This window comes from Aquarana catesbeiana, linkage group LG02, assembly GCF_042186555.1.
Source record: "Aquarana catesbeiana isolate 2022-GZ linkage group LG02, ASM4218655v1, whole genome shotgun sequence".
In the NCBI taxonomy this organism is placed as follows: Eukaryota; Metazoa; Chordata; class Amphibia; order Anura; family Ranidae; genus Aquarana; species Aquarana catesbeiana.
Genome location: NC_133325.1, coordinates 321,509,554 through 321,521,004, shown reverse-complemented (window position 1 = coordinate 321,521,004; position 11,451 = coordinate 321,509,554). Strand labels below are relative to the sequence as shown.

General features: G+C 41.3%; 1 protein-coding gene across 1 annotated transcript in view; it reads right to left on the bottom strand.

The window, feature by feature from the left end:
* Positions 1-5,909: 5,909 nt before the first annotated feature.
* Positions 5,910-11,451, bottom strand: part of RNF149 (ring finger protein 149) — an 82,900-nt gene continuing 77,358 nt past the window's right edge. The window contains exon 7 of the mRNA XM_073614776.1: positions 5,910-9,490. Coding sequence (XP_073470877.1) covers positions 9,429-9,490 — 62 coding nt within the window. The 3' untranslated portion in view covers positions 5,910-9,428. The remainder of the gene's footprint in view (positions 9,491-11,451) is intronic.

The window sequence follows — 11,451 nt, the reverse complement described above, 5'->3', positions numbered from 1 at the left end:
AACATTTATTAAAATTCGGTACTCACAAACACGGCACTATGCCCTAGTGCTGGGATACAGGTAAAAATATCATCAAAAGAGTATCGGGAGTTGAATGATGGCTGCAGTGATGTCCAAAAGCTCCCGCACGCGTATCGTCCTCTGGACTTCCTCAGCGGTAGGTCAGTAGTAAACATTTGTTGTAAGGGCAGTGTTCAGGCCTGTCATAAAACTGTCACCCTCCCCATTCAGAGACCTAACAGGCCCCGGTTGTAAATTGTCTGAATACACCTCCAACTTATAAGTATGAAATTTCAGCATGTGTCCTAACTTCTGACTTAGTAATAGCACAGCCATAATCTGGACATATTTAGTTTCCTCAGATAATATGGAACGTTTGAAGTCCAGAAACCCCTATGTCAGGTCATATGGGAAACCCCTGGGACCACTTATTCCTCCAAAGCAGGCTATACATTATAGAGATGGCATGTTTAGACTTGTTTTGAAGGAAATCTCAAGTTGAATAATAATATGGATATTTGGAGTCTGTAAACACTATAGATGCAGATATATGAATATGTATTACAAAATCTACCTGGGACGTGGTCATGAGTGTAGACACCTCCCAGCAACCAACCCCTAAACAAGATGACCAGACGATTGGTTACTGGTCACTGTCAACACCCCCTTTGATTTGACAGAAAAGAGGAGATGCCAAGACAATGGGCAGTTCTCCTTTTACCATCCAAGAAGAAACATCTGCCAAGTCGAGAACCGATTACCTAGCTCATCGATCGAACTCTGATCAACCCTTGGACATTAATTGCAAGTATTCTTTCTTCCCAATTCTACCTTATTGCTTTGTGGCTGTATATTGTCTTTATCTTGTAAAACATCTTTTTTCTGTAAATGTTTTATTTGCATCAACTTTGACCTTTTCCTAATAAACCCTTATGTTGAAAAGTGTTAACCTTGTCTCTAAAGCTCTTAATGCAAGCTATAAATGAACCTGCCTCTTGAAGGGCGCTACTGTTGTAGAGTAAGACTCTGAGCAGACCTGTCTGTGGTGGCAGTGTGTGTGGCAGACGCTTATTCTAAAATTATAATTGGTATTGCTAAAATTACGAGTCTCCCCCGGCTCGGTCTTTTAAACGGGGGTGGTGGCAGTTAAAGGGTTAATTGTGTAATTAGCCCAGTGACAATCACTCTCAGGCTGCTCGCACCTAGATTGTGGTCCCGCAAGCTGGAAAATCTTTGTGCTGGGCGCAGCTGAGAGTGGCATTGTTACGTAAGTGACAGCGTGGTGCGAGGTTGGCCGGGTCCTTCGTTGCAAGTTAGCGAGGAGGGCAGGGATCTGACACCCGCGTTCGTCACAACATGTATTTATTTATAGTTCGGTGACTTTGTCAAGAGATTCTAGGCAGAAAGCTTTAACTTAATTATGTTAGGTCACAATGTAGCAAATAAAAACTCTCTCTGCGCAAAATTATAATATAGAAGTGTTTATTTAATACTGCTATCCAAACTGAAAAATGGCTGTAATCTCCCAACAGGAATTACTATGAATGACTCCCAGCTCCTTTAATGTCAACAACACTATAAGAAAGCCAGAGCAGAGCAAGCATACAGCACATAAGTATGTTTTTGTGGCGGTATCCACCCTTATTAGTCACTAGTAAATCTATTAATTAATAATTTGCATTCATTCCCAAACCATGACACTTCCCTCTCCACCTTTTACTGGCTTCTTTACACACTTCAGGTTCAGTCTTTCCCCAGTTTGGCGACGAACAATATTTCCCATCGGACCCAAATAAATTAAACTTGCTTTCATTACTAAAGTAAACTTTGGAGCAGTTATCTCCTCTGTCCACACAACATGCTCCTCAGCAAAGGTTAGTCTAGCCTTTTGATTCTTTCTGTTAATGAGGTATGGTCACTGCAGAGTGGGCTTTCAGTCCAAATTCTCTTAACCACTTCCCGACCGGCTCACGCCGATGTACGTTGACAGAATGGCACGGCTGGGCAAATTGACATACCCATACGTCCATTTGAATTCCCCGCCATGCCATTGCGTGCGCGCCGGCCGGGAGCTCCGTGAGTCAGGTCGCGGGTCCCGCGGACTCGATCGCCGTGGGGATACCCGCGATCGCCTCACGGAGAGGACGAACGGGGAGATGCTGATGTAAACAGCATCTCCCCATTCTGCCTAGTGACAAGTGTCACTGATCACTGCTCCCTGTGATCACATTGATTTGGAACGACACACTTCACTTGCTATGGCTGAAAAGGGCATCCCTTTGGCCTTTATCTGGACAACCTGCTGCCGAAAGGTTTCAGTCACTTTAGAATGGCTCACCAGCTTACAAAGTCAGTGAAAACTGGAAAGTTAGGTTGCCAGTTAAATAGGATTAGTCAGATAATTAAATTAGCACAAGGTGCCAGATAAACACCAATAACTGGGAGGTGTCTGAAAGTGTTCTCTAATTTTGATCAATGTTCTTTTTCAAATCTCATTGAAGGAGAGACAGGAGAGCTGCAGATGACGAAGGCACGTAAACTGACCACAGTGTCAGGGCTCAGCAGCCATGATAAACCATGGTCAGATTACAGGGGTCAAGATCAGCCAGGTAATTCAGGTGAGAGACAGGGGGGGACAAATCACACAGCACAAGCACTGTGCTGGATCACAGGCTTTAAAGGAACAGGATCCAATTTTTTTTATCTTTTAGGGTTACAAATGCTTTAATTAAACCAGATGTAGGGTAAAGCTTTACAGAACCACTCAGTCAAGTCCCAATAGGCAAATTGGGACTGTAAATTCCAGACCGTCAATGAAAGATTCCAAGAAAGGCAATCACACCAAATCATTTTATTTATCTTTATTTTATTTTAACAGTGGCTGGAGGCATGTTGTGATCTGCTTCGGAAAGGACTATAAAATTAGCTGCATTCAAAATAAGTTCTATCACTTCCTAAGCACGCTTAATAAAATGACTAATACTAGACCTGCCCTGTGTGATTACAAGATGATAAATGTGAAATGAAATGATTTGGAACAGCAATAGGCTGTGCTGGCTTGCAACATTCCTATAATTAATGAACACATGTTGCAAAGGGTTATTTGACAGAGAAAATAGCATTTTGAAGCCTGTGTTTTATATAGCACATAGTTGGGATTTTTTTTTTATCATTGTGGAGGTTTTACAGTATCTTATTATGGGAAATACATCCATACAGGAAGTGCCTGATTGGTCTGTATAACACTCTATAAACATGATTAAAAATAAATGAATCTGTACTCCATATGTCATCAATATGTTAATGTTTTCACTACCTAGGTACTGTCCCAATATACAAGAAGAGCTAAACATACAGCATCAAGCCCAACTAACCTAACATGGAGAACCTAATCCTATGTTCACTAAAAATATGCACATAGTTTTTTCATTTCCTTATAAGCCCATGAATCTGACAAAAGTGCTTATTTAATAAATTAGCCCTTCTCTGGTGAAAATAATTACTCAAGTTGGTATCTAAAACAAAATGGGGGTGGGGATCGAGCCCAGTGGAGATTGTTCCTGCAGTCTGTGATGCCATTGAGGAGATTTCACCTTATTTCCGCTTAGTACATGAACTAGAGGGAAATCTCTTTAGTCTGGGGCATGGACTACAATTAAACACCTATTTTTCAGTAAAAATAAAATGAAAAGAAAGTGTTAGAATCTGTCAGGCGATTACAATCTTTCAGTCCTGATGACCAACACTCCCTTCATTTCTTTGGACAAGAAGTGTGATGAAATTTCCACACGAGTCACAGCTAACAATAAAAACTTGATAGACTAGTAATCCGTAAATATTGCTATTTAAAATAAAAAATAAATAATATGTTTTGGCTGGAATCGAGCTTTAGGCCCCTTTCACACTTATACGACTTGTCCCACGATTTTGTACTGCAAAATCGTATGACAAGTCATTCTCCATGATTTTCAATGACTACCATTCATATTGGCATGACTAAGTTGTGCCGACTTCAAAGTAGTCCCTGCACTACTTTGGGACAACTTCCATGCGAGTTGATGTCCGTAGACCTCAATGTTAAACCCTCAAGTAGCATGCAAATCGTACCTGAATAATATACAGGATTTCAGTACGACTTTGTAAGCACAAGCTGAGGGTCAAAGCATTTGTAAACTCCAACCCTGTAAAGTCGTACAAAGTAGTACTGATGCCAAATTGCGGTAAAATTGCACGCCTTTGAAGTCGCACAAGTGTGAAAGGGGTCTTAATGTTATAGCCTGCATAATATTCAAAGATGGGAGTTTAAAAGGCTGGGGGATGAAGGGTTGTTAGGTAAATAGCATTGGGAGTACCCACCTGCATAGTCTCCACCCACAGGCTAGAAAAACGAACACACCATATTTCAGAGGACCTTTGGCCCAGTTTACACTGGTGTAGAATTTGCAGCGATTTCTGTGTGTTTCTCACACCACGTTCATGCAAACCGCTGTGGCTGGGTGTTATGGATGTTAAAATCGGTTTGCAAAATGCAGTGCAATTTGCAGAATTGGATCACACCCATGTGATCCAATTGTGGTGTGGCAAAAAATAAATAAAAATAAAAGTCCTGCGTGATTTTGGTACGAATGCGGTGCGATTCGAACCATACAAAATGAATTGCTCAAATTGCACTGCTGCAGAATCGCATGTGATTTGAACAGGAATGCAGTTTGATACCTGTCCGAACCACTTGCGGTTCCCAAAACACACCAGTGTGAATCTGGCCAAAGTCAGCAACTTGCCATTATGCTTCCGCAATGCTGACTTTAGCACATGTCTTCATTTAATTTTAAACATAGCAGGCTGAAAGACATTTTGCTCACAGGGAAAATCAGATAAACTTGCCTACCCTTGGTTCTCCTAACACTTTATAGGGTCACCAGAAATAATTAGTGACTCACCCCATGCAACAGAGCTAGATTTTCAACAGTCAAGCATAGAGCTGCACGATTCTGGATAAAATGAGAATCACAATTTTTTTTTGCTTAGAATAAAGATCACAGTTCTCAGCATAACATCATCTACATTATACAAAAAAATTGGGCTAACGTCAATGTTTCGGGTTTATTCATCTTTTTTAATTCATTCATCCATTATTTTATTCTCTAGGGTCTCTGCTAAAAATAATATATATATATATATATATATATATATATATATATATATATATATATATATATATATATATATATATATATATATATAATGGTTTGGGGGTTCTAAGTAATTTTCTAGCAAAAAATACAGATTTTAACTTGTAAACAACAAGTGTCAGGAAAAGGCTTAGTCTTTAAGTGGTTAAACTGACCTCATTTACAGACCGAAGAGCATTCCTTTGATCTGTAAATGAACAGAGAGATAAAAATAAACATTGTATCTCTCTTTCAGTACTGAGCAATGTTGTGCTGTTTTTGTTTTATTGTTTTACAGCTGTGAGCAGGGAACTGCTCTGCATTTGTTACATGAATCATGGAAATGCTGGACTAGGATCGCATGGGGGGTTGAATCGAGATCGCGATTTGTTAACAATAAATCGTGCCGCTCTAGTCAAGCTTAAGTGCTGAAATGTTATAGAGAACAATTCTTTGTAGCCGCCATGATAGGAAATACAGGACAATCGGCCATGAAGGAAAACACAATGATATTCCCGAGTCTATAAATTTGCAACACATGCTGTACAGAAGAAATAGTTAATTGAAAACAAGGGTACCCACAGAGGGAAAATGACATGTATCCTGTAGGAACTGACAAAGAAAAGACTTCAGGAGACACCAAATCAGAATATCTTTTCATCAAAGACAGATATGCAGACTAGATCTTAAATAAGTTACAAAAAAAAAAAAAAAAAAAAAAAAAAAAAACACTTTAGATTTATTAAAACCAATAAAAAGGCTTTAATTCCTCTTATTATGTATATACTCAGCACAGTACATAACGCTATAATTATGTTATTTGCTTTAAGTCTAAATGTAAACAAGGAAGGAAAAAAAAATCAGCAGCCTTTGGTCAGACTAAAGGGCATATTTATAAAGACATTCACCACATATTCACCCTAGTTCTAGAATGGAATTAGGCTTCAAATGAAACCCACAATGAGAAAATATGGAAGCCTTGTTCATCTCCCATCTGAAAATACCTGCCTGTTATGGAAGTCTGATGGCTTCAACACTTTGATACACTAACCTGAAACAGCGATGGAGATTAGGTTTTCTGGGTTCAATATGACCCTCTTCTCTGCATCTGTTCCGGGTCAGTGGCTAGAGATATTGATATCAGAGGCATCCAGGCGGCTAGTGTTCTCAGAAGGTCTGCCTTTGTATTTCACCCAGTACAGGTTCCCTGTAAGGGTTTTAAGGATACTGTATGTTCACTAACATCTCTCATTTCATGGAAAAAGGTGCTTACTGTACTATTCACCTTAGTTTTAAAGTGGCAAATGTAAACTTTCGTTTTGTACATTTGCTTAGCTGAAATTACATTTTTAAAGGGCATTTCAAAGCTTAACAGTATAAAACCTGTCAATGTAAGCATATGAACCTGCTATCCATAAGGTTCAAACAGATGTTACTAGGCAATTCATTGGTGTAGCAGGCTCTTTAGAAGCTCAAAGATGGTTACCATATCAGATCTGATGATCTGCTGCTTTTTCAGTGAAATTGGTGAAGAGGTGTCTCCAGGCAGAAGCCAGGTTACGTTATCCTCAGTAAAGCCTGGTACACACACTACGTTTTTTTTCCCCCCCCCCTTCAGCCCAGGGTTGAAAAAAAAAAACCCTAAAAAAACAAACAAACAAAAAACTGATATTAGTACAGCGATCATCCCGCTGAGTGGTCAGTGCTCTCAATCATTGGCTGAGAGCACTGATCATGAGCCGATCGCCAGATTTTTTTTTTTTTGGTCATGCCCCACCAGAACACACGGGTCAGCACTCGCAGCTCATTGGCTGCCAGCACCGATCAGATGCTGGTTTTCCAGCATGCCCGACTGACAGAAGCTGGACATTCAGCCAGCCTTTGTCAGACAGGCTGATGTACACACGGGCTGAATGTCAGACTGTTTCTGTTGAGCCAGCTGATATTCAGGCTTTAGGCTCAGATACTTGAAGATTGTGCTTTTCCTCAAGACAAGGCATCTGATGCTTAAAGCGGAGTTCCACACAAAAATGGAACTTCCGCTTTTCGGAACCCTCCCTCCCTCCAGTGTCACATTTGGCACCTTTCAGGGGGGAGGGGGGTGCAGATACCTGTCAAAGACAGGTATTTGCACCCAGTTCCGGCATAGACTCCCATGGGAGTCTGTGCCTCTTCCCATCCCGACCGCGCTGTCTGCTGGGAACACACAGCTCCCAGCAGAGAGCGGGGACCACTAGGGACGACTCATGCGCAGTAGGGAACCGGGAAGTGAAGCCGCAACGCTTCACTTCCTGATTCCCTCACCTAGGATGGCGGCGGCAGCTGCCGAGAACCGAGCGGGTTCTCGGCGTCCCCTGCCGACATCGCTGGACCCCGGGACAGGTAAGTGGCAATGTATTAAAAGTCAGCAGCTGCAGTATTTGTAGCTGCTGGCTTTTAATATTTTTTTTTTTTGGCGGTGTGGGTGAACCCCCGCTTTAACTAGTGCAAAGGGCATCAGCACTCCTGTCCTACAACCAAGGACATTTTAGACCTTGTCAGAGAGGATCTAGAGCTACAGATGTGTAGGAATAGGGCTTTGCCTTTGTGGTTTGTAGATTTTGAACTTTGCAGGGAATGCCAAATTTAGATTTATTGGCTTCAGTCAGCTCAGCTTCTCTAGGATGATCTTGGATAAGATTCTGAAACATCTTTTTAAATTTAAAGAATACATGTTACACATGTTCCCAGAGCAGCAAGTTAAAGCAGTAAAAAAACAGGGGTGCTGTTACCAATTGCATAAATAACATTGCTTAGGCCACAAAAAACCCTGCATTTTATGACTGCTGCACGTGATGACCAATGCATATTAAGGAATGTGTAAATACAGGGCAACAAGAATACAGCGCACTTCTACATAATAAAAAATATAACTATTATATTTTTGATTTGACACACAATTTGTATTAATACACAGTACTTGCATATCCTCCCTGGACCTAGTATATGTCTGAGTGCATGCATGTATGTGAGACAAGGACCTTAGATTGTAAGCTCCTTGAGCGCAGGGGCTGATGTGAATGGGAAGTATGTAAAGCACTGCGTAAATTGTTATGTAAATACCTGTAATAACAAAAAAAAAGTTTTTTAGTATCATAAAAACCATTATGAATTAATGGTACTATTTAAATTCATATACCAATTTGTATTATGTAAAAATTATCTTATAAAATCTCAAACGTAAGGGACAATTTCCAAGGCCAGATAATTATTAGACTGAGCTAAACAGAACCTGCTCTATCCTGTGCCATTTGAAAACAATCTCTACTGTACATTTAATTATTTGCCATTAAAAACATTTTGTAACACATTCGCCAAATTATAGGTGTGCTAAAGGTTACCAGCAAATGTGCTACTAAAATGTACCTAGATTAGACAGGTCTTTATAAATATGCCCCTAGGTAATGAATGAAACATTTAAATAATCAGTGAGTTATGAGCATATCCACAGAAAGATGGGCAGTGCTGTAATGTTACAGGTTTATCCACTACAACAGAACCTCTTAATCACGGCAATCACACAGATTCCTGAGCTGAATCCAAAACAAAGCATTATCTCTGCGGGGGGGCGTGGATTCCTGAGTGGAGTGGAATCCAGCAGAAGAGAACTTGTTCCTCGCTGTGGGGGTCCGCACCGGAAGGTGGATCACAAGTAACAGAACTTGTTCATTGCTGCAGTCTATACAGATTCCTGAGGCAGATATCCAGAATCAGCGCCACCATGAACGAAATGTTAGAGGATTAAGTACCAGAACACAGGTAACTTCCCCTCTAATAAGTGCTTTACATGTGTCTTTGTTCATGTTTTCATGAATACATGTAAGAGAGGAGGCAAGAGCAGCCTTTAACGTAAACATAACCAATGTCCATGCTGCTACAGTCCAGTACAAAATAATATAGATTCCAGATTTCAGCCAAAATATATATATATATATCACCTCCAAGAGAAGCACTGAATCCAATGATTACCCCTGTGTAATCAGAGACTGATCTGCATATTAATGTGTCATTTGACCTTAAAACGAACATGTAACAAGTGCCATATGCATTTCTTGGGGAAAGAGTTTGAATATTAAGAAAACAGGAGGATATGCATCAGAAGGTTGTAGGCTTGCCATCCTCCTCTCATTAAACCAACTGTCCATTCATGGCTTGTTTAAACCCGTAAAATTAGAAACAAGTTCTAGCACAGTCTTGAAAGGTCCTAGATGAGGAAGGCTAGTGAGAAGAGCTTCCAGAATTCTGTGTCTGTTCCCCTGTATCCTCGCTGCCAGGATCATCTGCAGAGGAAGAAACAGTTATGTTATACAAATTTTGCTACACCAATCCCAGTACATTCACCAATTCAACATTCATAGCCCGAGAACCTGAGGTCTCATCACTACAGCCATAGCCAAGTTTTGAGAATGACACAAATATACATTTTTACAAAGTCTGCTACTTCAATGTTTTTAGATCTTTTTGTCAGATGTTAGTATGGTATACTAAAGTACAATTACAAGTGTCAAAGGCACTTTGACAATTATTGACAATTACATTAGGTTTAGGCAGAGTAAATATTTGCAGTGTTGACCCCCCCCCCCCCCCCCAAGACCTCTGCAATTCGCCCTGGCATGCTGTCAATCAACTTCTGGACCACATTCTGACTGATGGCAGCCCATTCTTGCACAATCAATGATTGGAGTTTATCAGAATTTGTGGGGTTTTTTTTGTTCACCCGTCGCTTGAGGATTGACCACAAGTTCTCAATGGGATGAAGGTCTGGGGAGTTTCCTGCCCATGGACCCAAAGATTCGATGTTTTGTTTCCCAAGCCACTTAGGTTATCACTTTTGTTTTATGACAAGGTGCTCCGTCATGCTGGAAAAGACATTGTTCTTCACCAAACCGTTCTTGGATGGTTGGGAGAAGTTGCTCTCGGAGGATGTTTTTGTACCATTCTTTATTCATGGCTGTGCTCTCAGGAAAAATTGTGAGTGAGCCCACTCCCTTGGCTTTGAAGCAACCTCACACATGAATGGTCTCAGGATGCTTTACTGTTGGCATGACAAAGGACTGATGGTAAAGCTCACCTTTTCTTCTCCAGACAAGGTTTCTTCCGGATGCCCAAAACAATCGAAAAGGAGACTGAGAGAAAATTACTTTACCCCAGTCCTCAGCAGTCCAATTCCTGTATCTTTTGCAGAATATCAGTCTGTCCCTGATGTTTTTCCTAGAGAAGTGACTTCTTTGCTGCCCTTCTTGACACCGGGTCATCCTCCAAAAGTCTTTGCCTCACTATGTATGCAGATGCACTCACACCTGCCTGCGGCCATTCCAGAGCAAGCTCTGCACTGGTGGTGCCCCGATCCCGCAGCTGAATCAACCATAGGAAACGTTTGTGGCGATTACTGGATTTTGTGTGCCCTGAAGCCTTCTTCACAAATGCAGTAGAAATGTTTTTTTTATGGGGCGAAGTTAATTTTCATGGCAAAGAAGGACTCTGGAATTCATCTGACTCTTCATAACATTCTGGAGTATATGCAAATTACCATTATAAAAACTGAGGCGGCAGAATTTGTAAAAATTAATATGTGTGTCATTCTCAGAACTTTTGGACATGATTGTACATTTTAGGTCCACATGACGGTCCGATGTTAAGGTGCAGGTTGATGTCACAGGGGCACCATCCAGCCTGCTGCTGGCAGCCTGAAAAACTATGAGAAGCTGACCGGGTTGGACAGGACACTGACCAGCACTAGCGCTTAGGGCCTTATTCTCCCAGAGACGAATGCATGCAAGGCAAGCATTCTGCATGAGGCCTTAAAGTGGTTGAAAAAAAAAAAACCTAACACCTGCAAGCCATAGCATACTAGCTCATTATGTAATACTCGCTGCGGTGCCCGTACACAGCACCGGCCAGAGACATCACTCCTGGGGGTTACTTCCGGGTATCGCTGCTCCGGCACTGTGATTAGCTGGAGCCGCGATAAGGTCACTCCCGCCCATGTGCGCAGGAGCAGCCGGTAACGGCACACTCACTGAAGCAAATGGTACGTACATGCCATTGCTTCAGTGCGCATGTGCCAATGACGTCAGCACATGCAAATACAGGGATATCTCCTAAACCATGCAGGTTTAGGAGATATCCTGGGTAGCTACAGGTAAGCCTTATTATAGGCTTACCTGTAGCAAAAAGTGGTCTGTAAGGGTTTACAACCACTTTAAGTGTAAATATTCTCGGCATGTTTTCCTGGAAAATA